The sequence below is a fragment of the Tinamus guttatus genome, unplaced genomic scaffold (genome assembly GCF_059628265.1).
Source record: "Tinamus guttatus ecotype Peru unplaced genomic scaffold, ASM5962826v1 Tinamus_guttatus_pri_ptg000075l, whole genome shotgun sequence".
In the NCBI taxonomy this organism is placed as follows: Eukaryota; Metazoa; Chordata; class Aves; order Tinamiformes; family Tinamidae; genus Tinamus; species Tinamus guttatus.
This window is the reverse complement of record NW_028288609.1, coordinates 1065861-1093311: the sequence shown is the minus strand read 5'-3', so window position 1 is coordinate 1093311 and position 27451 is coordinate 1065861. Positions and strand designations below refer to the sequence as shown.

The 27451-nt window shown below is 52.9% G+C and overlaps 1 protein-coding gene across 1 annotated transcript in view; it reads right to left on the bottom strand.

Moving 5' to 3' along the window:
• Positions 1–27451, bottom strand: part of ASIC2 (acid sensing ion channel subunit 2) — a 303957-nt gene that overhangs the window by 17675 nt on the left and 258831 nt on the right. The window contains exon 2 of the mRNA XM_088519896.1: positions 10150–10300. Coding sequence (XP_088376022.1) covers positions 10150–10300 — 151 coding nt within the window. The remainder of the gene's footprint in view (positions 1–10149; positions 10301–27451) is intronic.

The window sequence follows — 27451 nt, the reverse complement described above, 5'->3', positions numbered from 1 at the left end:
TGGATTCCAATGCATGCACATCTATGGTTAAAGCTACTTAATTTGAGCAATGAAATTCAGTGTATGCAGCAACTAAGCAAACACTGGACTGGAAAAGGATGCACCTCAGGAATGTTTTAGGATTGCGCAGTGCTGGGAAAGAATTAGCCCATCTCTCAGAGTGGAAAACAACCCAAGCAAACTACCCGTGATGCTGGGTTAGTTGGTGATTTCCAAGTGTTGCCCATTACAGACCAAGAGAAACTCAAAACCATTAAGTGACTCTTAGGGAAGTGAGGATTTAAACCTTGGTCCCACACCTAAACGAACTGCAGCAAACGAGATCTGGGGTATTTGGGGATGATTTAGGGTTTTGCTCTTCTAATCAGACACTGTAACCACAGTGAAGTTCACCGCAAGTTTGGACACCGCTGATAAATGTTTTTCCTTAAAAAATTATCGCCCTAATAATTCCTGCAGCCAAGCGGGTTTGGGATCCCAAAGAGAAGGGGCCTGTGGAGCTCTTTGCTCCTTTATTTATTACATCTTTCCCAAGGCTCTCCCAGCCACCAGCTCTCCCCTGTCCTCCCAGCAAGGGTGGACCAAGCTGTCCCAACGCCGCATACAGACGATGTTATATATATATATATATAAACATTCACACTGTGACACCGCCGGCAAGGTCAGCGCCACACAGACAGATCGTGCACGGCAGCAGTCTAATATTTTCTCTGATAAAAATAACCCATGAAAATGATGTCTAGCAGTGGAAGAATGGCAGGCTCCAGGCGGCGATGGATTTGGATGGAGGGGACAGACAGAAGAAAAAGATCAGTCAGTGCCAACCTGGAGATGTAACCGGACACAGTGAAGGCAAAGGCGGCTTGAGGGCTTCGGTGCCTTGAGGGAACGTCCGCGCAATGACGGGGCAGACGGTGGAGCTGAGCGCCCGCGTGGAGCCAACCCCATGTGGGGGCTGCCAGAGCCTCGAAGGATGAGGTGGATTTTGCAAGGCCGTGGGGGGCTCTGCTCCCAGTTTTTGGGCATCTTGGAGTTAACCATCTGATCTCTGTGGTCACCAGTGTCCCATCACAGTCCATGGTGAGACAGGTGGTTCTTGATGCCCTCCCTCAGCAGGGTACCCGGTTCTCTTGGATGGGTAGTGCTGGGTGAGATGACTCCAAACGCCCCAGACTCGTCACCTCCCTCTGCCCAAGCCCACATTCTCATCCATGAACAGATGCAGAGATGAGAGATGATGCTGATGAGCATGGGGCCTCCTAGCCAGCTTTGCCCGGACTTTGATTTCCTTTCCAAGAGCATCTTGGTGGTGAACTTCATCTGAAACAGTTCTGCTCACCAGACCCCGATCAAGTGAGATTGGGAAAAGAGCCAGCTAAAGCTCCTGGGACAGACAGAGAAGGGCACCTCGCTGGTGCAGAAGGATGAGCATAGAAGTCATCGGGGGTGGGCAGTAGACAGGGCTGTGCTAAGTCACAACGAGCTCCCATCAGCTCTGATGAGACAAGGAGTCGCACAGGAACGAACAGGCCTGTTCGGCCATCGCGGCTGCTGGGAAGCCGTGGAGAGGTGGCAGGACAGGGCGAACGCCAAGCGGGTCCCGCTCGGCGGTGGGGAAGCCAGTGAGGAGATGGAGCAGGGGGACGCGCGGCTGGAAGCGCCCGGTCCCCACGGGTGTCGCAGCTCTGTAGGTGACTCCTGCACACAAGCAGGGCCGCGCTGCCAGCCCGGCTCCTCCACGGAGCCCAACACCAGCAAGGTGCTGCCAGCACTTGGGTTAGGAAGACCCATCCGCTCCGCTGGACATGAGTGGAGGGATGACCAAGACGGAATCACGCTGCGGGCATCACAAACACGCGCCTCCTTCAGCCTCCTCCATCCCCAGCAGTGCCTTTGCTGCCAGACCTTCCACTGCCAGGAAAACCCCTGCGAGCTCCTTCCCACGCCAGCACGGGACAGCGCGGGGACAAGCCCAGACCCCCAAACCTCCGCTCCCGTCCAGATCCGCAGCCCGGCTCCCAGGGCTCTGCCAGGGCCGCGCGCCAGGGGAGCCGGGAATCCCAACGCTCCCACTTTCCCGAGTTTGCAGCTTTCATCAGCTCAGCGCTAATTTCTACCTCTGTAATAATGTTTAATTATTGTTTTTACTGGTGAAATATTTATGAAAGCCCATATAACTTCCATGCAAATAATCCAGAGAGGCCATTATCGTGGTTACAGAAATAAATATCCATACTGAAGGGCATTATGCTGAGACATGGAAGATAAACTATTCCCGGCTCCTGGGACAAGAGTATAACCAACTGCTGTATAACAGTAAAATTTGTGTCAATTTTTCCCAGGGGAACATGATCAGATATGAGCTTGGAGCACAGGAAACTCCTAGATTAGGATATCTATGAAATAAACATTTTTTTTTTTTGCCATTTTTTCAAAGGCAGCAGAATTGGCTCCAACCTGTCTTGTGCTGCAGAGCTAAAGACGCTGCTGTTTTAGCTTTATCCTTGGATTAGAGTACACTGAAATTTTATCACCGTAGGATATTCCAGGAATACAAAACCAGGGATCAGGAGAACATCCCAGAGTGGAACAAAAAGTTGCCATGCACAAAAAAGTTTTTAAAAATGACTTTAAAAATGACAGTGTTTGACCCAGCTAGTTGCTCACTTGTCCCTGCAGGCTCCACAGCGGTGGACTCTGGTTCTGACCAAAGGAGACCAAATTGCGAGGAAAGACGGAGCCGGCTCAAGCTCCTTCTCCTCCAGGCTCTTGGCCTTTCCCCACGACATCCCCCCCACCTGCCGAGCTCACATTTGGGATCCAGGCAGGGCTGTTCATCAGTGTTCTTGGATTTATGCTCTTATATATATGTATTGTGAGAGACAGGCAAGTTGGGCAACAGTGAAAAAAATCCTGCTTGGTCCTTACCACTTTTTGGAGCTCAGCAATCACTTAGGGATGCTCAAGAGTGGAAGTGGATGATCTCCACCTGCACACTCCATGGACGGGCCAAAGCCCCCGGATTAGTCCCCATGGACATCTGCAGATGTGCTGCCCAGCCCCAATGCCAACGCCTTTTGCCCACTCCCCGGCTGGAGCCAACCCCAACCCAACCATCTGCTCCCAATGCTCAGCCTCAGCTTCCTCCTCCCACGCGCGGCGCCTGCGCCCTGCCCAGCGCGGGCGGCCGCTTCCCTTCCCTGCTCCTCACGCTCTGCAAAATATTTGAGTAACGTTCTGTTGTGTATTTGTCACATAGCCAAGCGCCACAGATGGCATTTCTCTCTAATCTTCATAAGCTTCCCCTTAAACAGTAGTAGGGGACGTAATAAGAACAACAAAAATAATGCAAACAATAAAACAAAACACGCGCCCGGTGCTGTTTCCCCAGGCTCCTCCGTTTCTCGGGGTGCTCGGTAGCAAAGCGCACAGCAGGGATGCTGGAGATGACTCGAGATGCCACCAGATGCCCAGGTCCCCGGGAGCGGAGCCTCTGCACATCACGCACTGCCGGTCTCTACTGCTGTGTGGCCTCATCCACCAACGAGGGGAGTCACACAGACCATCCCAACACTCCAGGGGACAGACCTGGGCCCGTTCACTGGCCGACCTGTTTCAACAGCCTGAGGGCTCCTGGGGAGACCACCAGACCTGCACTTACCTGCACTTAACACGCATCCTGTTCCCCAAGTCTGTTTGTCCTTTGCCTACCCACCACGACTTGATATTCCCTTTTTCCCTAGCTTGGTCTCTTCCACAGCTGACAACTTTTACCCAGTCTCCCTTTTGCACCCTTTAAAACAGAAAGTTTTGAGTCTTTGTACCTTTCAATCACCTCAAGTCCTACAGCCTAATCCTACTGCAGATAAGTCCACATGGAAGAAGACTTCATGATGCAGCAGGCACCAAGGGTCACGCTGTTGCAAAAGATGGAGCTGGGACAGTAAAGCTCCCCAGAGGGAGCAAGCATAAGCAACAGAGACTGCAACATCTAACGACACTTCTTCTCATTTACTCTTTGCTTCTGCTGAGATGGTCCTTGACTGCTCTGCAGCCACGCAAGGAGCACACTCCACATGCACTTGCCTTCTGCAGTTCCCTAGAGCGCTCTGTGAGTTTGCAACGAGATACAGTAAACCCAGAGACAACCATGTTCTTAGGCAGGGACACTAACACGGATCATTGGCTATTGTATCTACAGAACGCACAAGAAGGGAGCGGTACCTGATAGGACTTTGCAATTTGGTGATGCTGCCAAACGCCAAAATGATGAGACGAAGCAAGGAGCTGCCACCAAAAGCCCCAGGAGACCCTCAGCGTGCAGCATGGAGCACTGTCCTACACGGTGCCAGGGCACGAGGCTGGGAATTGCTGCCAGGACTCTTCCCAAGGGGCCCTTTGGTTTTACTTATGCAATATAAGCACTCTGCATCTCAGGAAAGATGAACTAAGATGGCCAAAGCAAGGAGATGTCTTAACGACAGACTGTCAGCCTCTGCTTCCGGAGCTGAACTCAACCAAAACGCTCCAGGGAATCCGCAGGAGGCGGCATCCCTCACCACGCCATCCTCGGCACAGCCACGCGCTGCTCGGGACCCGGCACGGCTCCCAATTCACCTTCGGAAGCGCCTCGAGGCCTCCAGCAGCTACCGGAGCCTGTGTTGCTACCGGCTGGACGAACTGCCTGCTAGTGACCAGATCTGCACGCAGGTGTCCGTACAGGATGGCGCATACAGGACAAACTGTGCCTGCTAGTGACCAGATCTGCACGCAGGTGTCCACATAGGATGGCGCATACAGGACAAACTGTGCCTGCTAGTGACCAGATCTGCACGCAGGTGTCCGTACAGGATGGCGCATACAGGACAAACTGTGCCTGCTAGTGACCAGATCTGCACGCAGGTGTCCATGTAGGATGGCGCATACAGGACAAACTGTGCCTGCTAGTGACCAGATCTGCACGCAGGTGTCCACATAGGATGGCGCATACAGGACAAACTGTGCCTGCTAGTGACCAGATCTGCACGCAGGTGTCCATGTAGGATGGCGCATACAGGACAAACTGTGCCTGCTAGTGACCAGATCTGCACGCAGGTGTCCGTACAGGATGGCGCATACAGGACAAACTGTGCCTGCTAGTGACCAGATCTGCACGCAGGTGTCCATGTAGGATGGTGCATACAGGACAAACTGTGCCTGCTAGTGACCAGATCTGCACGCAGGTGTCCGTACAGGATGGCACATACAGGACACAGTGCAGAGAAACACGTGCACTGTGCAGAAACACCAACCTCATTGACTGGGCACCATCAATCCTTGGGGCAAACGGAGCCTGGATCAGAGCCGGATAATTTGAGTCGTGTGTGGAGACAGCAGTACCTGCTGCTTGGTAACACCAAGGATCATCTTTTCAGCGGTTACACTTGCTCTTTCCAGCACCACAATGATGTCGAGGAGCCCCAGAGAGCAATTAGCCTCAAACTGGAGTTTATCAGGTAGGTGACAACCCTAACGACACCACCTGGACTCAAAACCCGGCCTCACCAACAAGCTCGCTCTGGCAACAGGAATTAATTCCCAGTGGCAGATCTAATTTGGTGGACAAGCTGGTTGTCCAGGACTCGGGGAAGATGGAAATACTGCTGACCTTTTCTCCGCAGGAAATCTTGGCTAATCGAATGAGTTCTTGCTCTCATTAGGGAAAGGTCCGAGACGCGGCGCAACGCGGCACGTTTGATGCTCCAACGTGACATCGAGCAGCCTCTGAAAGGTCAGGCTGCCTCTTGACGAGCCCGTCCAGCATCAGAGCTGAGCGATCGTCTGCATGCTGGAGCCGTGTCTGCCCCGGCCTGCACCACGCTGGGCTATTTATTTCTGCTCAAGGCCACTTACTTTAAAGCTAATATTCATCTCTGAGCGTCTAAGCTTTGCAGAAAGACAAATCCCTTCCCACCGCCCCATCTCATCTGCATTGCCCAGCAGAGCCTCAGGAGCAGAACAGGCTCATGCACAAAATCCACACCTGCCACTTCCTGTTTTGACAGTGCAATTAAATTGATAAATTAAATAGAGAACTAGTGATCCCAAAGCAAATGCAAAGTTTCACCTGCAGAAAGGATGCCCCAGGGATGCCCCTGCATGGAGGGGATGAGCACTTCCAGTGTCCCTGGAATGGGAAGGCGGGTGCAAAGGCCTCACTTTGGGATTCCCAGGATGCGCTGAGCATGGCAGGGCACATCGGGATGCAGGAGAAACCCAAAGACCCTGTGAGCTTTGAGCAATGTGCTCGTCAGGGGCTGCTTAGGCTGCAAGTCATGCACCATCCTCAACAGGATCTTCGTTACAGCTCCTTCCATTCATTGGGCTAATTAAGCTTTTTAAAGCCACTTAGCATTTCTGGCTTCCTAGACACCTCACGTCAGAGACACGCGATAAAACTTGCATGGCTGCTTGCAAACCTGCTGCGTGGCTGTATTTATGGGCATCTTCTCATGCTGCTCCTGTGAGAATGCTTCACTTTTCTTCTGCTTTTACACCATGCCCACAGTAGACCAGCTCTCTGGACCACAGCAGAAAAAAGAAGGGTTAAGGAAAACCCTTAAAACTTAAGGAAAATCCCTTTTATAACTGCTGCTGCTGAGCACTGCTTCCACTCCCAGGACTTTTCCTGCCTACTTCCTATCTACAGAGGGGCTCGGCATTGGTTGTGGTTTTCCATGGGGAAATCCGTGGTGGAAATGGATGGGCTCCATGGTGGAGCCCTGGGGGTTTGCAGCTGGAGCAGGGAGAGGACAACCGGCCTCTGGCACCCGCTGGCAGCCACCGCAGCTTGGGATCACATCTCCTGTGCGCCTGGATTCACCAGGAGCAGCTGCTAATTGTATTAACACGCAGAAGTAAATCACAGCGACCGCCCCGGGCCTCTCTGCAGCTGCAAAGCAGGAGCCCGGGGGCAGCGCGGGGGCCATGGCTGCAGAGCGAGCGCTCCGGGCTGGCAACCCCCGGAGAAACCGGGAAAACCCTGGGCCGAACCACCAAGCCGCCCTTTCAAACCCTTGGGAAAAGGCGCCGGCGGCTCCGGCAGCTCCGCAGAGCTGCTGCCGAGGGCTGTTGTGCCCGGCACGGAATCGTGGCGGGCAGGGAGGAGAGAGACCGTGGGAACGCACACGGCCAGGACAGCGGGTTTGGGCAGGAGGATCCCCGGGGCTGCCCCTGCCCAGGCTCCCCCGCTCCCCTGCGCAGCCTCGGCCGCGGGAGCCCAGGAGGGCTCAGGGCAGCGAGGAGGGCCCGGGGCTCCCGGTTATCCGGGTTAACGGGGGAACCGCCGCGAACCCCTTGTGCGGATGCCCGCAGCACCCCGAGCATTCTGCAGGGCCACAGGAGCAGCCAGAGCAGGCAGAGGATCCCCGAGCAAAGCCCCGCAAGCCTCTTCCACCAGGACGGGAGCAACGCGGCGCTCACGACACGTCGTCTGGAGCCTGAGCCAGCCAAAGCCCCCAAGGAGCGAGGCCCAGGCCTGCCCGGCCGCCGCGCTCTGCAGGGGCCTCTCGCACCGTCCCCACGACGGGCGCCACCGCCCCGCGCCTCCCCGCGGGCACCAGGAGGGCCAGAACGGCCCTTTGCAGCACAGATGAGTCAGAACCAACCTCTAAAGCGCCCGCGCCTGCGCGAAGGCCACCAGCCAGCATCAGAGCCACGCTAATTCAATTCATCTGCATCCAATTTGGAGGCAAAAAGAGATCAACTCAATTAAAGCGGCTTTAATTAAGAAGAAAAGCAGCAGCGTGGAGTCGTCTGCACCTCGTGCGTCGATGCACGACAGCCCACCTCGCTATCCGCCCTGGACAGGGACTCTGCAAACCCGGGGCTTGTGTGGGTCTCACCAATCCCACCCTGGGCCTGGTGGCCCTCCAGGTGCACCAAGGACAGGGCAAAGGCCACGTCTGTTGTCCTGGTCGGCTCCAATGCTGGGATGACAGGGCAGTGAACCAAGGTCTGGAGGGTTTTTGGCTTTGCTGTTTCCTATAGGAAAATTCTGCAGTAAATACGAGCCACTGCCACCACGATGGGCTAGAGAAATGCAAGGGCTGGAAGTGATGGGATGGAAAAGGAAAGGCAGAAAGCCCAGCACTGAAGGAAAAAAACAAGCTGGAATTTAATCTAAAATCAGGATAACAAGGGCGTCAGCCTAATGAGCCCCTATATTTCACACCTGAAGACCTACCATGGCCCTGCAACGCGAAACCCTGCGCCACGTCCGCGCGCATCCCTCTCCACAGCAAGTGTTGAAGCTCTCTGAAGAGCTGGAGCCAGACCTCCTGCACGGCCCCAGCGGAGGAGATTTAATTCCAAACACATTTACATTATTATGCAAATATTTGGAAATCATCAGCTCCTTCACTTACCTGCGCAGAGCTAAGTGTTTCCATAGGAACAGCAACTATTAACCACTACAGTTAATATTTTTATTCCAGTAGTGTCCAGAGGGCCCAAAAACATTGAAGACAGCTTGTACAAGGCGCTGTACAAGCACAGAGGAGGGAAAAGTCTCTTGCTGATAGGCAAAGATTCATGTTCTGGGAGCTTCAAAGAGCTTCCAGTTCTATCTGGAGCTGCAAACACAAGGCGAATTCACTCGCAAGGAGCCCAGGGGCTCCCACTACAACCTGTAACCAAACCAAGAGTTCAGCTTACATCTATCCCTTAATTCCCGCTGGATTTTATGGTCAGGTTTGCTACCTCAACCCTGCTCACACAAGATCAACCCGGTTCACAGAAGATCAGAAAGCTCCTGCATGGCTCTGGCCTTCAGGAAAACGAGGAGGTGTGTGTACAAAATGCACAGATTTTTTTTGACTCCTGTATAACAAGGGTCTCGTTTACCCGGCTAAGCCCCCTTTCCTGGTGCAGAAAAGCAAAGCTCTACGAGACAACGCATTTCTGGGTTCCTACGGTGAGAACTGTGCAACTCGTGACACTGCTGGTCCCAAACGCTCCGTCCCGGGGAGGTCCATGAGGTTTCTGCCTGCACCCCGGGACCCCCCAAGGCAGGAGCTGCTCAAGCACCGCAGGTGGGAGCTGCACGTCGCTTCCCCCGTTTTGGGTAAGTGCCCGTCCTGCTGACGAGGGTTTGGGAGGAGCGCGAGGGCTCCCGGGCGCGGAGGTGACGCCCCGTCCCCGCGCGCCGCGCGGGCTGCCCGGTGCACGCGCTGAAAGCCGCAGGGCAAACACCTCTCTGCTGCAAAACCCGTGCAATTTTAAACGACTGACGGGACTGCGGGAATGTGTTTGAATAATAACAAGCGAAAAGCAATCCAATAAATTACAAATTCTGAACAAACGTGACCAATCCCACTCCCTTTTGCTGCTGAACAGAAATGAAGGGTGCCAGAAGGGGTGAATTCACACAGGGGCAACTGGGGTGCACGTCCTCGATCGGTATTTTGCTCTTCTACCCTTTCAAAGGTCTGGAAATAAACACGGATAACTCCATCCAGAAAAAACCCCAATGCCATGTTCCGCCTTGCTACCAACTGCCGGGGAAACAGAGCGGCTTCCTCCTCCGGAGGTCCAGCAGAGGCATTTTCTGACACTTTCTTAGCATGTTTTGCTTGAAACATAAATGCAGCCTTGCAAAAACTACAGCCACAGCCTTGCCAAATGCCACCTGCCCCCCAGCACAGCGGGACGGAGGGGCTCCAGTCCAGCCTGTTGGCTCCACGGAAGATGCCCGAACTGGAGAAGTTTGGACGACATCTACCCAAACGTCTTAAGCACCACGAGCAAAGCCCGTACGGACAGCACTAACCCAAGCAAAGGCAGAAATTAGGGCAACGGATGTTCCAAAAATGTCACCGAGCGCGTAACCCGGATACCCACCTTGAACACAACCTCCCAGAGACTCTTGGGGAAGAGGGAATGGCTGGAGCATCCAAAGCAAACCCACATTACTTGTCTCCTGCAAGGGGCCACCCCAGCTCCGGGACAAGCACGGGCTTCCTGCCTGGTGTCCCCAAAGAGGGGACAGCTCTTTGGTGCCATATGCCCAAATCCAGCAGGGGTGGGGAGGATGGGAAATGGAGAAGGGCTCACACCATCCTTCCAAATCAAAATCCATGCACGTTTGCAGGAGCAAAGAGAAGGTCTTACCTGTTTCTCCCCATATTGGCAAATATTCATCCTGCTGTATGTCCAGCATGATTTCCAGTCCATTGCCTGTCCCACCCTTAACAGTGGTAAGAAGAGGCCGTCCTTCTTCTCCTGAGTTAAACATGTAGCATTTCCCGTATTTTGTAAACACCTGAGAGGAGAGAGAAGAGAACATGCCATAAAACACATCTGCCTTCCCACGCGGCAGCGTGCCGCTCCGAGGGCACGTCGGGAGGCCAATCTGACCCAGTTTAATAATTCAGTGTGTTGTGGTCTCCTTACAGGAAACAAGGGATGTGAGGGAGGGAGGGAAAGCTGTTGTAGAGCCACGTATAAGTGTCCTCAGCAGCGGCTCCTGGCCACCAAGGGGCCACCAAGGGGCCACCAAGAGGCCACCATCCAAACAAAGGGGTCGTTTTTACGGCACCGGGCACCCCATCGACGGGCATCGCTCGTGTCTCCTGCTTCCCACCCAAGGGCAGCAAGGTGCACGGTGCTTGAGCTCCCCCAGCACCAAAACGCAACATCCCCTTTGCTCCTCCTGCAGCCACGGTCCTGGAGAACAAACAGGACCGAACAACAACCCGGAAACGAGGGCAGACTTCCTCGGAAACTTCAGCTCCTTCTTTAGCGTCGTTTTGGCTCCTGTCCTGAAAGGAACTCTGGAAAAAGCCTGGATGGGGCTGTCAGGATAATGACAGCTCTGCAAAGGGTTCCAAAGCAGGGGGGACTTGTGCAGAGATGTGACATCTTTGATACGGTGGCACTGATGGTCTCAAACAGTGGCAAGCCCTGCATTTGCCCCTTCCCCAAACCCCAAGGGCATCTCCAGCCCCCCAGGCTAACAAAGCAACTCCTTCACCCTGCACTCAGCTATAAGGATCCTGTGGAACCCTTTCCCCAGAGAAGCAGAAGCTAAAAAAAGCAAGTGGAGACACTGCAAGGATCACACGGGTCAGCAGCCGGGGCTCTGCCACAGCTCGCTGCCTCCAACAGGCTGAAAACACCGAGACTTGCCAACAGCGTGTCAGGAGGAACTCATCCCGCTGCAGGCCACGGAGCAACCCCCGACGCCAACACCAAGCACGAAACGCGGCGGAAAAACTACGGCGGGACGCGAAATAATCACACTTGAGTTAAACGCTCCAACAGGAGCAAAGGGGACGTGGGAATACGAAATGCTTGCAGGGGAAAAAATTGCCCTTTTAAAAAGATTTTATCCAAGTGAAAATCCCTTTTTAATACACAACTGACCTATTAAACCACTCAAGCTGGAAAGATAATCTGAACAACAGTAAGCCTGTGCTAGCAGCCAGTGCCCACAGATAGGTTTAGCCAGATATGCTTTGGAGGCAGAAGTAAAAAATTTCTAATTAGGGTAGTTTAAAATACTGCAAGAAGAAAACCTGCCTTTAGTGCAAATCATGGGAAAATGAGCAAGATTATATCTAAAGTAACAGCACACTGGAAATGCTGAATAAGCTGCTGATACACCCAGGCCAGGCTTGAGACAAATCAGTTTGGGCAATTTTATAAGTTTTTTTTTTTATATTCTTCTTTGCAGCTATCAAATTTTGGTATAAAACCTCCAGTTAAGGGTGTTTGTCCATCGAATGATGTGAAACGAGGCGGGTTTGGGGCCTCCTTCTACAGCGTTTCTGGGAGCTCCCATCCCAGAAGAAGAAAGCGCATGGAGGAAGGGAAGGAGGAGACCCCCCCATCCCTGCGCTCCGTCCCCAGGGAGCCACCACCCCGGGCCACGGGACACCAGCCAGGGTCAGCCAGGGCCAGCCCAGGGCCAGCCAGGGCCGCCGCGGCCGCTGCTGCTCTCGCACAGCACGAGCAGGAACCTCCAGGGCTGCCCACAGCCCCGCGCGGGCCGGGCCGCGCGTGGACGGGACCAGCTGCTTCCAGCTCGGCATCTGCTCCTGGGAAACGGCGAGGCCGGGACGCGCCGAGACGCAGGTTCAATACGGGCACTGGGGACATCGTCTGCCGCTCTCCAAGGGCTCCCCACGCAGTTTTCCAAGGAAGCCCGGGTATTTTCTGCTGCTCTGCAGGGCCGTCACCAAGCCCCAGCCCTCTCCAAGGCTCTTGTGTGTATCCACCCTTGCCAACCCGGCGCTCATGTACGCGCATCCGCAGGGAACGCAACGCGTCCGCGTGCCGGCGCTCCCGGCCGGCATCGCGCTCCCCGCGAGACCATCCCCAGGGCTGGGGAGAAACCAGAGACGCAGGAAAACCAAGGAGGCTGAAGCAAGGATGGAGCAACGGGAGCCTTTCCCGCGGGACAGGGCTGCTCGCGGGATGCTTTGGAAGGCAGCGCTAATCCATGGATGAGAGCGCAGCCTCCGGGCGGCCTTCCGCAAGGCTGAGCCCTGTTCCCGGCAGGAGGAAGCGCAAATACACGGAACGAAAACAAACAAACAACAAAAAGAGCAGAATTCAGTGGATTCGCTGTCCTACTACCCAGCTTGTTTCAGTTCTGTGATACTATAACAGGGATTTGGAACGATTCAGAACACTACGAAATTATTATGATGAAAGAATATAGATTTTTTGCAAAGGGTACCTCTGGTATTTCTCAGCTGCCACGGTACAATTGAGACAGTAAAGGAACAGCAACACACAGTGATTTAACCTCAGTGCATTTGTTTTAGGGGATAGCAACACTTCTGGTTATTATTAATCTTTTAACTTGAAATGCAAACAGGGTTCGGCATAAACCAGGAAAAAAACATTAAAAAAAACCCAGAAACATCTACCTTGAGAATAACCTGTACAATTTCCCAATTTTTATCTCTGATGGATCACTAGTTACTTTTGACAGCTCATCTGAAAATCCATGCTTAAGCGCAAAGGCAAACATGTTTTTAAACTTGTGGGATGCCATTTGAATGACAAAACGATCCCCGTGTTAGCACCTAAAGGAAAAAAATGCACATCCCGTGAAATTAGAAAGCAGCGCAGAGGTGTCTCCAGCACGCTGGCTGCACAAAGCACAAGATGGCACCTCAAAAAGCTCAGCGCGACAGATGCGGATCCTGCTGTGTGTCAAACCAAGAGTTCCTCAAAAAAGCCTGATATTGAAAATGCGACTGAGCCTGACTGGAATAATAGAGGAAAAGGTATTTCACTGTTTAGAGTCAGTGTACACAAGACGAGAGCATCTGCTGATAAATTATGCTTTCAACATGGAGCAAAATGATGGTAAAAGCAAGTAATTGAAGTCTGTAAATTACTTGTCGAAATCCAGACAAAGACGCAGACTAGAGCTCACCTACAAGGCAAGACACCATTTGTTTGATTAAGGTGCTAACCATTGAAAAGCAGGCAAATTAGCATCCTTCACAATCATTTTCTCCACAACTGAGGGGATGCAAAGGTTTAGAGACATGTATCTCATCAAGCTGCTTTCAACAGCGTGGTGGACAAAGGAGCGGAAAGGAAGATGAAGGAACTTTCCAGAGCCAGATGAGGGAGATGCTTTCCAGAACAACCCAGCAAATCCATTTGGCACCAGGAATGGGGATCAGCTCACCTCCCTCTCATGACACAGACCCTTGGGAAAACCATGGTGTCACCTACCTCGAGACCATTCTCCAGCACCTTGGAGATGCACTGCACTTGGAGATTTCTCTGCAGAATTTCATGGCCGTTTGGGTTCTACAGACACCATTTTCCTCTGTCTGAACCAGATTCTTCTTCTAGGACCCATCGCAATAGGGCCCATCTTCTAGGACCCATCGCAATCAAACCCCCAAAGATGCTGAGGACCTTTTGGTTTGTAAGGAGACCATGAGAGGCAGGAGTTCTCATAACTATATTCTGCAGACGCAGTCGTCTCCTCAGGGTTTTCCCCCAACGATGTGTTACAGCTGAAAGCAAGACACTGAGAGGAGATAAGTGGAGATAGAGTTGTCCAGGAACCCATGCAAGGTAACAAGAAAGGATCTGGTTCAGGAGGAAAAAATCCTGATTTTGGGCTTCTCATGAACGCACAATAAATATATTCCCACAGCTTGCAGCTCTGAGCTCGTCCGCGGCACCCGCGTGGCATCGAGCCATGTCGTTATTTCACGCGAGGTGCTGGGAACAGCACAGTCCAGTTGGCTCGATACCGGTGCATGAGGACAGTCCATTTGTTCACACGGCAGCAGGAGGGAGCGGAGCATCATTTAGAATGAAATGATCTCTGTGAACAGCGAATCACAACCCATACCTGCAATAAACGGGTTCCTGAAGCGCCAAATCCCAAGCGGGTGGCTTTCCAAATGAGAACCAGACAGCTCGGGGAGAAGATAACTCACACCTAACCAGCAGAAAGAGCTTCCTCTCCCTCTCAGAGATGAGGGAACAGAACAGAATTAAATTCGGGACTGTGTAACGGCTCTACATTTCTGCATCCATCAAGGGTGTGTAACAAGAGATACCAATACTTGGTAGATAGATGGAGAGGCCAGCAAGCGAAAGAGGTGAAGTTGGCCGGGCAGCCTATTAGAAACCAACAGGACCGAGTGTTTTTCGCCTCCCCAGGGTACACCAACATCCCTCCAAACAACAGGCCAAAGTCACAGAGCTGGTGCAACATCCTGCACCAACAGCCACCGCAGCCCATGCTGGGATGCACAGACTCCGGAGGCAGCACCATTCCCGATGTCCCACACAGGAAAATGCGTGGACCAGCGACCCCTAGCAGACTGGGTACCAAAATGAAAGGCAAATTTGTGCCCGAAACTGCCACTTTGCTGGACCTTGACCACTCTGCCGACCCAAACTTGCCTCTAGCACGTTGTAGAACAGGATCCGAGAGCAGCGACCCAGAGCAGGGGCTGGTGACAAGGAGTGACGTGTCCGGGGAGTCCCGTGGGTGCCAGCAGATGGGCAGGGGAGGTGAAAGCCCGGCCAGCTTCTGGGATGGCCCTGAGAGCCACAGGAGACGACTAGCAGTGACCTTGAAATGCCGACTTCCCACCCGGGTATTCCTGGTGGAGGTTGGACTTGCTCTGTATCACTGGAAACCCGGCACACAAGTCAGTCAGACAAGCAAAACATTATCCATCCTTCACATTGCGGGTTTAACCTCGCAGCGGGGAGGCGCGCAGGGGCCGGGGCCATGGAGAGCGGAGCCCAAAGGACGTGTTTCCAGGACCAGGGTTGTCCTGCCGGCCGCGAGGCGGGGACAGCCCCGCGGGACACGGCGAGGAGCCCTGCGAGGGGAGCCGGAGCGACGCTGCCGCGCGACCGGCCCCGCGTCCGTGCAGGGCCCCGTGTGCGAGCAGGGCCCTGTGTGTCCGCCCAGGGCCCCGTGTGTCCCCGCAGGGCCCCCCGTGTCCCCACAGGGCCATGTGTCCCCGCAGGGCCCCGTGTCCCCGCAGGGCCCGCCGGGCACGGCCGCGGCGCAGCGCGGCAGAGCGGGGCCGTCATCTCTGCCTTCGCACCAGCTTCTTGTTTCTAAAGCACAACTCATCGACGGCCCCAGATTCTGCCCCAGGCTCATGCTGGCTTTAATACTCTCTCTCCTATAAAGCAGGACTGCTCGGCGTGCCAAGTGTAATCGCCTACCGCTGCAGTCAAGCTCCTGCATAACACAGAGCACACGTATAACACGATGCTCTGCTTCAAAACCGCTTGTCTTGCCACTGGGCAGGACCAGCTGTATTTATAACTTATTTAATTTACAGGACGGCGTTAAATGCGGCCAGCGAATGAAAATCCATCCCTCTACATTTGACCCTTCAAGAGCAGTCATACACTAGCAGACAAGCAGGGGTGCAGGGAAGGGCAGCGCGTTTAATTTGCTAAGAGACGTTGCCATCCCCGCTGTGTTTGTTCAATCACCCCTCCCTGTAATGGCATATTGGTGCAAGCATTTGTTTGCATGGCGAGTCCTTAGGGAGGGTCCTTATAGCTGCCATAAATCACCTGCACTGCTATCATTGCAATTTAGCACTGGTTGAGTGCATATTTAAAAAGAAATACAGCACTAATATTCTGGCAGCAAATGAATAAACTATAATGGTGAGGCTCAAAAACACTGGAGAATTATATTAGCCCATAAACTGTGGAAACGGCTGCCCTCTCCCTGATCTCCATCAAGCATTAATTACTTCCACCCATAACGAACCAGCGGCAGAGCACTGTGACAGGCGCTCCATCCCACCACACTGTGATTTATTAGCAGCAGGAACAAGATCTAGATGCTCCCACAGAGGCTCATCTTCCACATGAGCACGAATGCACTTGGGAGCATCTTTTAAAAGGGAATTCTGCAACGCCCGGGATGCAGAGTGACACCCACTGGTTCCCCAGTCACCCACCACGCTAGCAGTTTTCCGCTCTCCTTAAGGGGCTGTGTTCCCTTCTTGCAAAAGATTTCCCGTCCTGGAAAAATCCAAGTGCCATCCCAGCCGTGACCCCGTTCACCAGCTCCGAGCATCCCTTGGTGTTTGCAGCTAAACAGCCCATATGGGGGTGAAACGAGGCCAGGGGCCCGAGACGTGTCAGGCTGGGACAGGGACATTGCCAGACTATGGGAAAAATCCGGAACGTGCCCTAGGGAAGAAGCAGATGGTGCGGGAGGAGGACCAACGTCCCGGCCGCTCCGGGCCGCCCCGCGGCTCCAGGATCCTACGGATCATCACGACAGTCTGTTCTCCTAAGCTCTCCCCCTCGCATTACCTAATGAATTGCTCTTCATTACCCGTGCGGAGCTCCCTACCGAGCAGCAGCGCAACGAGGTCTCCAGCCCAGGAGCAGCTCCAGGGATGAGAGTCACTTTATTAAAGATGATATTGCTCCATGGGCTTTGCCAAAAACACCAGGAGAGCATCCAGCAGCATCCCACGTGATGGCGACCACACGAGCACCGAGCCAGCTAGCAGAGACCGTGGACAAAACCCTCGGATTTGCAGGGTCTGCACGAAGCCCAAACCCCTCCAGCTACAGCAAGGTACCACATATCAGAAAGATTTATCCAGAAAACGCTTGTTGCCCATGTCCAGACCTCCCAAGTGCCGCTGACCCATCGAGCAGCAGTCTATGGCCAAAGCAGAGATGCTCATGAGTCGAGCAGTGCTCACCACAGGTGAGCGTGCCTTGAGATTGCCGGACTGTGGCCTCCAACTCCTCCAGAAGCCCCCCGAGATCCTGAGAATCACCAGGACGGCAGAAATTTTTGCTACTAACTGTACAAGCTGCCTCCTATCCGGAGTTTTTCAAGTGCAGAAGAAAAGCACCACAGCTCCTAAGACTCCCAGCGGGAGAAAACTCCCTGTCCTGCCTTCTCCAAAGGCAGGACAGCAACCCCTGCCTCATCCCTTTGCAGAGGAGATAAGCAGGAAACGCTGCACTAAAAACTGAGTTTCTCTCTTTCCAGCAAGACTGAAAACCCCAGGAGGCTCCTACTGCTCGCAGCCCCAAGGGTTCACAACTTCTGCTTTAAATGAAGTATTTTGGGCACAAGCAAAGCAAACCAACCAGCACAGGGCTTGGAGTGCAGCCAGGGACCATCCTGGCATGGGAAAATACAGCCTGTGCACAGGTAAAACAGGGATATTGGCCTTTTTTTACTCCGTGGCAGCAGGCGAGGACACATCTCCTGGCCAATGTCTTCCCAAGCCCTGCTGGAGCAGCCTCTGGCACACAGGCCATGCTAGAAACCCATCACATCGCCTCCACACGCCAAAGGAATTGGGATTATTAGAACAGCAGGAGCTGAAAACAGGTTAAAAAATAAAACTAGATTTGCTTCTTGCCAGACAGGCTCGGTACAAACGCATTCGAAATCTGAAGAGCTTTCTCCCAACCAATCCATCACCTGCGAGCGTCAGTGAAGCCACCTTAGACATCTCTCCGGCCCATCTGCTGTGTGAAGGAGCACCAGCGACGGCAGCTCCTCTCAGGGCCCGCAATGGGAATTCAGCTCTTGATCACATTTAGCTCTTCTGCCCCGTCTTGGCTTTTTTACCTCCTGTTTCATGTTCAGGGAGGCTCCAACGCAGCTTCCCAACGCTCCAAGATGTCCCTGCACGGGGGAACTGCAGTACAGGCGTCCTGGATGGGGAAGCTCCGTTGTCCCAAGGACCTTCCAGCTTCCCGCTGACAGCAGCCCAGCCAGCCCGGCTCCACTTCCCACCACGCAAACTGCCAGAAACCAATGCTAGGACCACTTCCCTAAGGGTTTCTTATTTATTTTGTCCTGTACTTTGCTTCTGCTTCATTTTCAGAGCTATTTCCAGCATGATTGATGGAAAGACCTTTCACATTTAAAAGCTGGGCCTTATATATATGTATATATATATACACACACACACACACACACACAGAGTTAAAGAAAAACCATTCCATTTCTGACATTCCAAGTCCTTGCAGATAAGGAGAAGTGCAATTAAACTTTAACTTGATAAACAACAGCACTTCTGCTATCTACTTTTTTGCTATCTGGAGCATCTCGGAGCTGGAGATCTCTGTAAATAATCAAGGACTTCAGGGAATGAGGAAATCAAGGCACAAGAAACATGAAGTTTCTCATCTGTGCCGGAGCTGGGGACTCAAAGCTCTCAGATCCCACTCAATTCGGGTCAGTTTTATTTTGGTTGGTTTTCTTTTCCTCCCACCCTGTGCTTCCATTTCAGGGATCTGCCCCAAAGCAGACGCAAATACACAGGGGACTTGCCCAGGGGCAAATGTGAAGGGTATTTCATGCTCGTCCCTTGCATTTGGGGGTGCGAGATCGACTTCTGCAAACCCTTCAGACCCAACAGGTCCCACACGCTTACTAAAGCCACCAGCTAGGAGAACGTGCAAGGAAAGGACATGCAGGTAGATGGAGGACTGCTCAAAATACCAAGGCAAACATGATTTTTCAGCTGACTGACAGCCTGCTGCAACACCTGGAATCCAAAAATGGCAACGGCAGCAACCTGGGATTCAGTATATATAAATAGAAACGAAGCCAACCCGGTTCATTTTTATGGGCCTGGCTGAGGGGAGCAGAGAAGCAACCTGCATAATCAGGAGGAAGGGAATCTGCTTGTAACAACCTCAGCAGATATTCATAACCGAGAAAAGGAAATGACTTTGCTCAGTACATACTGCGTGGTTTTAAAATAGCAAAATACCCTTTTAATTGGCTTGCCAAGTATTTATATTCCCCAGAAGTTGCCAGCAGCTGCTGAAACTTGCTGCCTTGGCCAGGATGGAGGCAAAGACAGGGGCTTTGCCCACCCTGGCCAGGAGGAGCCACTCAGCTCTGCAAAGGCTCTTGCAGCACCGAGCGCCGGATCCCTGTGCAAACCACCCCAAAGGGCTGGTATTTGCACCAGGAAATACCCCAGGCCCGGGTAAACAGCACACTTGGGTATCTACCCAGCTACAGGCTTTTCAGCAGCGGCTCTTGGGATACGCTGCAAACTGCTGGGGATGAAGCCTTTGGGGAAGGCTTTGCCGGCTGACGACAGCTCCTTCCATGCTCCGCACTTCCAGTCTGCAGGAATTCACTGCTCCACAAAGGAATTAACTTGAGAAAGGAATATCCAGCCAGGTACCCCTTCCTGATGCATGGGGCGGTGCCAACATCGGCCTTTGGGTGCTCCGTGGGACCGGCTTTCCCGGGACACCAGCTCCTGCTCCCCGTCACACGCTGCTCCCCGTCACACACTGCTCCCCGTCACACGCTGCTCCCCGTCACACGCTGCTCCCCGTCACACGCTGCTCCCCGTCACACGCTGCTCCCCGTCACACGCTCCATCCTCTTCTTGCAAAGGACCCAATTCTGCAGCTGGAGTTTCGAGCTCTGCTAGGTCTCCGTTCAAGCCCCAAGTATCACCATAACATCTGGCGGGCGGAGGTGACCCCAGGCATCACTAACATCTGGCGGGCGGAGGGGACCTTCCCCATCACTGTCCTCCAGCCCCGCAGCACAAGCTGCCCCTCAGAGAGGAGGAAGGGCAGATTTGCCAGGACAGACCAGGCCCGAGGTGGTCGTGGCAGGGACTGGCCTTTGGAACGGAAAGCGACGGGAAAGGCCTTTCCCACGGGCTGGCTGCTCCCCGCCAGCCTGCGCGCTGCGCGTGGGGTGTCTGCCCTACGCGGCACGGCCTCCTCGAGCTCCAAATGCTGCAGAACGAACCCAGCTCTTCCCGACAACACAGAGCCGCCTCCCGCGGCAGTGAACCTTGCAGGCTGACCACGACGGCCTGGGAGACCAGCACTTTCCATGTGTTCCAAACTTACCAGCCCTTAAGTTCACCGAGCGCCTCCAAGGAAGTTCACGAAGCCGAAGGAGCCAGGGCAACGTGCAGGCACGTAACGGCTTTAGCAGCATTATGCATTTTTTTGTATTTTTAAAAATGCAGTCAGTTTTCCTTACTTTTTTTCCCCTAAATTTGCTCCTCTCCAGCTGCACAGAGCAACCTCCCCTCTTCAGCAGAGCTGGTCTCGGCACTATCCGACATGAGGCAGACCTAATACTGGAGAAGAAACCCAAATGGGAGCTCCCCAAGCTGCTCAATCAGAGAGAAAAACATCCCTAAAACTGCTATCTTCTGAGCCTAGTAATTATTAATAAATTAAAAGCAAAGCACTGTATGGTTAGACAGACGCAGCTGTCTGAAATGGTGAAAGCTTTCGTACTGCGATGCAATAACTCGGGTCATTATTCCCTCCGCACCTTATAATTTTGTTAGTCATTGCACCGGGTTATTTCCCTCTGCTCCTGGGCTGCTCGGCCGCCCGACGAGGCTGCGTTTTCCACAACGTGTTTCATTAGCAGCGAGGCAGGGGCTGACAGCTTGAGAGGGAAGCGTTGTTAACGAAATAATAGACCCGAAGCAGAAGCAAATTACAAATTGCAGAGCCAACCATCTGACCCCCGCACGCTAACCTCAACTGGAAGTCGAGAAGAAATAACCAAAACCCTCCAGTCTTGGCCAAATCTGCAGCATGGCTGAAGGGGGAGATAAACAGGAGCCTGAAACGCGCGTTCCTCTTGGAAGTGCTCCCAGGAATGCCTTTTGAGCAGTAATTTTCCATATTTTACCCTGTGCCACGTGCTCTAGGTGTCCCTGCTTGAGCAGGGCGGTTGGACTGGATGATCTCCAGATCATGGGCCACAAGGCTCATTGCCAGGCTGGGACCGGTTGCATAAAGATCTCCAGATCAAGCAAAGATTTGGCCAAGACACAAGCCCAGAGGATACGTCTGGTGACGGAAGCTCTGAACATTGGAGAGAAGGTGGAAGGGCCTGGAGCAGGCAGAGCCCTTCAGCAGGAGGGACCCGAGGGCTGCCACGCGTGCCAATGGTCACCACGTCTCCTTGCAACAAGCCCAGAAACTCACGACAAATCAGCCTTGTTGCTAGACTAAAGCCTTTTTGGGGCAAAGACTTTATTTTTCGGCCACATCCCTATGACAGCACGTCTGTCCTGCAGTTGCTGCCTCAAAACAGCACCACTACGGGGATGCCGAAGACCAACAGTTTGGCATTGAGACAGTTCTGATTTAATTTACACCTTAAAAGTTGTTGCACAACCCCGGTACCTCTCACGTCCCCATAAGCAGTGATAAAACACCCCAAATCTTTACCTGCAACTGTGTTCCCTGCAACTCCTGCAGCACCCAGGAAGCTGTTTGCTTGCAAAAGACCAAATATCATAAAATCGGATTTTCCTAATAACCCCCCATCACCGTTTCACTTGAATCATTCTGCTGTCGCTATCTAACTGCCAGAACCAAGCGCAGCAGCTTGACTGCTGCAATACTCATTGCCTTCGTGGAGGCCCCATGGATTACAAATGACTAACGCAAGTGTTCAGGGACCAAAATGAAACATTTCTGCTTATTTTTGTGTCTGGGAGTTGAGGATTTGCAATGCCCCCATGGCAGGGGATGCCAAAACCACCTCCAGACCTGTAGGACCCCTGCAAAGAAGCCCATGACGCTAATCGGCTCCATGCCTGACATCTGCATTTTATTTTATAAATAAAAAAACAAAAGCAACGAGGGCGACATTGTCAGATGAAAAAGGGAGAAAAGGAAGATTTTCAACACTATGCAAATCCCAGGAGACTCTTCCCCAACTAAGACTGCAAGAGCCTCAGCTTCCCCGCTTTATCATCAACCTGTTGAGTAAGGAAATTAAAAAAAAGATATTAAAATACCGATGCTACTTAGGAAACTTTCTGTCCAGAAAGTTCTATTGAAAATTCCTTATTATAGCTCAAATATTTACTGCCGGGCAGCTTTGGCTGCCAAAGGGCTGCAGCTGCGGCACCTCCAGCCCCACCACCCGGAACGGGATGTCTTTTCCAGGTCGCAGTTCTATGGAGCTATTAAGTCCCTGTCGTTTCAGGACATTTATGAGCTCAGCTGCTTCCCACAGCTCATGGGAGTATCAGCTACCTGGTCTCTCCTAGCTCCGGATTAGTGACTATGGGGGAAAAGCAGATGGAGGTTTAGCAGCTCCAGCTCTAAGACGTCTTTCAATAAAGGGAAGACAATCATGCAAAAATTAAAAATCCCCCTCAGATATGAAAAACTGGACCGAGGAATCCCAAGGCATTTGCAGCTGCCGGCTGGTTCCCTGCCGGAGCCGGCTCCTAATCCCATCCCCTCCCGGTTTATGCCAAGAATAACCCGGCTCTGGGCACGGGCCCAGGCTGTTCCGCAGCCGCTGCCTCCCCGCGGCGCCGCGGCCGGTGCCGGGGCAGCCCCGAGGATCGGGAAAGGCCCCAGCACCGGGTCAGTTCGGGAGAAACTGCACTTTACGGTAATTTTCCACTTGCAGCATAAGCTCAAACACTGAAATTGTGATAAAGCACAAAATGGCCCTGTGGGTAGGAAGAAGTATGGTGCAAATCAATTATTATTATTATTATTATTATTATTATTATCTGGAGGAGCCAAAAGTGCCTGCAAAAGTTCTGCTGCAAGCCAAGCCGCAGGCTTCCCGATTAAACAGCTCTCTGCCTTCCTCAAGGGAACCCCAGGTACAAAATGCATCCAAACCCACCATTTCTATGGGAAAATCCTCCTGTCACCACTGTATCTCACTAGTGACCATATCCCCCAGCTCCCCAAGCCAAGACCTGCAGGACAGGTCTCCCCTCTGGGGAGTCCTGACATTATAATTTGGAAAAAGCTAATTTGATGCCCCTTTTAATGTGGATACGATGGGTCATGTTGCCATCCTGCTTACACGGCCCTGCAAGGGGCTTTTTAATATCCAGGACTGTATCTGCCTTGTGCCTTGTGCATTTCATCCCAACTCTACACATCCTGCTCGTGACATTTCTGAATCAGCCACAGCTCTGGTAGCACAAGAGCAGGAGAGTAGTAAAAATCCCCAAGACTGAAGTATTTCTTATTTTTTTTGCCAAGCAAAACTAGAAATCCTCCTACAGTTGAAGGGAAATAACACACTTAAATGGATTTTGTGGGTTTTGTGCATTAATGGTTTGCAGCACACTAATACTTTGGGTTTTGGTGAACCTCCCCGACAAGACGTTGCATCGCTAGAAAGAGGCTGGTGGTGGGTAGGTCCCAGCCTATGCCATATGGACCAGCACCTCCTTTTCCTGGCACAATATGGTAATTTCTGCAGCAAAACCTCACACAACTCCTGCAAGCACAAGCGACACCTCTGCCTGAGCAGCTCCAAATCCTGCTTTTACTTCTAATTATAGTGGTATTTGGGGTTTCAGCCCCTCATACATTGAAGAAGGGGAGAAGAGGCTTCCCCTTTTCTTCATGCTTCTCCCCCAAACGGGTCCATATCCAAGCACAGCCCAGAGGCACAGAAGATGCAATGTACAGATATCTATAGCCATACCCATATGCATGCACAGACGTAGAAGTGCATTAATCAGCTCCACAGCCTCCTCTGCGCATGGATTCTGCACTCCGAAATGCAATGTGGTGCCTCTGCTCCCGCTTCTCCTCGCAAACGGGACCACCATCGCTAATTAACCGCACGCAGTAATTTGCAACCGGCCAAACATCACAAGACTAGGGTGGGAAGACGCCTCAAACCTGCTCCCAGGCCCTGCCACAAAGGTTTTATGGCAAGACAACTATTTTTATTCCAGCTTGCAGACGTGGTAACGATCCGCGGCTGCACTGAGGTTGCTCTTGGGCTGCGGTTGCAGCCTCGACCCCGTTCAGTGCTCGGGAGGGTTATTTGTGGTTTAAGGAGAGCTTTCCCGGTGCATGTTGTGAGCAGCGCTCAGCAGCTTGGCCTGCATCTTCGCTGGCTCCTCCAGCAAGGTAAAACTGCACTTCGGGATGCTGCGGAGCCGCACGAGCGGAGCTGCTCCCCGGCTCGCGGGAGAGCTGGCTCGGATGGACACGACACCGGCCCTCGGAAGGTGCCTGGTGGACCTCCACGAGAGGGACGGCACGGAAGAGCTGTGATTAATTAGGGTAATTAACCACGGCGCCGCTTCCGGACTCTGCTCCGAGCACTCCAGTGCTACAACAGCAAAATAAAATTAGTACATCCTAATGCCCAAAAACACTCAAGAAAAAATAGCCAGGCTACAACTGGCTGAGCATCATCTGCCATATGGTGACGAAGTTCCTTAAACACAAAACTGTGTCTTTTAAGATTTTTGAACATAATTCAGCAGGGAATCACAACCTTACTGCAAGCCCATAAAGCTCACAGCAGGCTAATTTTCTCTTCCTGTGTTAAAAAAAAACATCAGGAATGACCCAAACTTCCCATTTCTATGCTCAAGTGATACCTCCTGAACCGAAGTGTGAAGACAAGCAGGTGACATCAAACTGGAGCCAACCCATTAAGTAATAAAACAGAAGAAACAAACAAACAAGCAGAGGAATCGCTCCCCCCTGCCCCGCAGCTTTGTCATTAAAGCAGCAGGTTCCGCAAGCGGCCGCCCTCGATGCGGCCGTCATTTATTTGAGATTTTCAGGCCCCTGCAGGGATCAATAAAGACTTCTGGAAGAGCTGCCTATTTTGTCAGGCAAGTAACAAAGTAAAAATACACATATATAAAACACACACTTTTTCCCCCTCTGTACCATCAACCATGCAAAGAAAGCCAAAGTCAGTGCTAGGATTATTCCTGTTCCTTGGCGATTTTACAGCATCCTTTGCCCCCCACCCTGGACTAAACACAGGATGGCATCCGGACGCTGCGCTCGTGTTCCTGCCGGCGCTTCATCCCTATGGAGCAAACCACGGTGCATCCTCTGCCGGGATGCAGAACGTCTGCAGAAGGAGAAGCCACACTAGCACTGCTTAGATTAAAGCAGCTTGCAAAAATCAGCCTCACTCATTTCTCCATTTGCTTTTTCCCTTAGGACATCCCCAAAAGCCACCTATATAATTATTATTTGTGGTCCTTTCCAGAGATTGGAGCTCGTCTGGAGGATCTGAGGTACTGCAGCCTGGTCATTTCTGGCAAGGAAGAATGAACACGAGTGGGGACAGCGAGCGGGCAGAGCCATTAGCCCTTAGGCAGCGACGGGTACAACCAGGAGGAACTCACCCAGGAGCACTGATCTCAACCCTTGAACAAGGCAGACCCAGGAGCTCCTTCAAGACAACCTCCAACAACCCAGAGCTCTGCAGGCAAAAACCCCAGCTCCAAACCGACACCTGGGGAAAGCCCCACGCTGGAGAAGTGTCCTGTGTCCCAAGAAAGCATCCCTATCTTTGCCAGCCCAAAACGGCACGTGAGGTCTCTGCCAGTCCTCGCTCTTGCTGTGTCAGTAGGGATGGGGGGAAAGGAGGACCCAAGTGAGACTTCAGTTCCTGGGTGGATTGCCCAGCACTCCCATTAGGAGAGAAGGGAAAGGGCCAGGGAGGCTGCAGGGATAAAACCAAACCACCCAACCAACCCGGCTGCCCCGTGAAACCCCTCGCGAGGGGCTGCTGAGAACCCCCAGAGCGGGGACTTCCATCCACTTAATCCAGCCCCTCTCCACCCAGTTCACATTAAAAAAGGGGTTGTTCAGATGCCGAGTGCTTTGCATTAGCATCCCACACCGTGGAAGCTGCTTCCAATAGCAACTAATTGCTAACAAGCTCATTACAAGAAGAAAGCAGCAGGAGGATAATGCTGGATTTTTTTGCCTGGCTGCAAAGCGAACAGCTGGCCACGGAACCTCGAGTACTAATCTCATTAAACCGCAACAAAAATACCTACATCGATGGCAAGAAAACAACCTTTCACCGGGGCACAAACGTTCCCTCCTCAAAGTTCATCCGAAGTTTTGCAGTTTGGAAAGTTCTTGCAGTTGTGGCGCTCCGAGGGAGAGCCGAGACGAACGACGGAGCCCAGCTGCGCGCAGTGACTGCAGGAAAAGCAGACGTCAGCACACGGTGACACTTCAGGACAGCCCAAGGAGACACGGGGGTGTGGGCGCAAGGATGCTGTGGATCCTGGCTGGGGTCTCCTTGGAGCCCCCGGATTCGGTCTTCGCTCTTTGCTCATTCCCAGCTACCAGGAACTTGATGCTTCACCCACAGGAGCGACATGAGCTGCAGTTCAGCAGCTCCCACCCGTGACCAAACACCCCTGCTCACAGACCCTCGTGGACCAGCGCTGGCCACCAGTGCTGGCCACCAGCGGTGCCACCCGCAGAGACAGCTGGGACAGCACAAGGCAACTGCAGAGGAGCCAAGGACAGACCAGGTGCCACCCAGGCAGGCACAGCGCGGTCCTGTCCATGGGTCCGGCCTATCCTCATTTGGGGAAACTGCTACGCAGCTTTTTTAGGCAAGCGGGGCTGCAGGGGAGCTTGTGCTTGGCTGCAGGCTCCAAAGTATATCCGTGTTTTCCTAACACAAATCCGCATTTCTGCACTCTTTTTCTTTTACTAACTGTGGCTATATCTGAGGCGCTCCTGGTCCGGGCGGGAGGTGAAAGCGCCGGGCTGGGGAGGGCTGCTCTGCTCCACCAAGGCCCTTGGGCCTCTCCTCCCGGGTGCTTAGGGACATACACGACACACAGATACACACACACATACGTGTGGATCTGTATGTGCACCCCATTCCCTGCAGTCCCTGGGGAAGCGCCGGTGCCGCCAGCCAACGCGCTCTCCCCACGAGCAGCTCCGTGCAGAGCCGCTGCGGCACCGGCACCGGGCCCTGCGAACCGACCCCTCCATGGCCGCGCCAAATCCTCGGGTCATTTCTAAAGATTTGATGTTTAGAAAGAAGTGCTAAGGATAGATATGATTTTTTATCTTCCCCCAGCTAAGTGCCTAATCCTGACACTTATAAAGGGAGGCTTAAAAAATTAATCTCCAACGACTCCCAAGCCAGGAGGCAGAA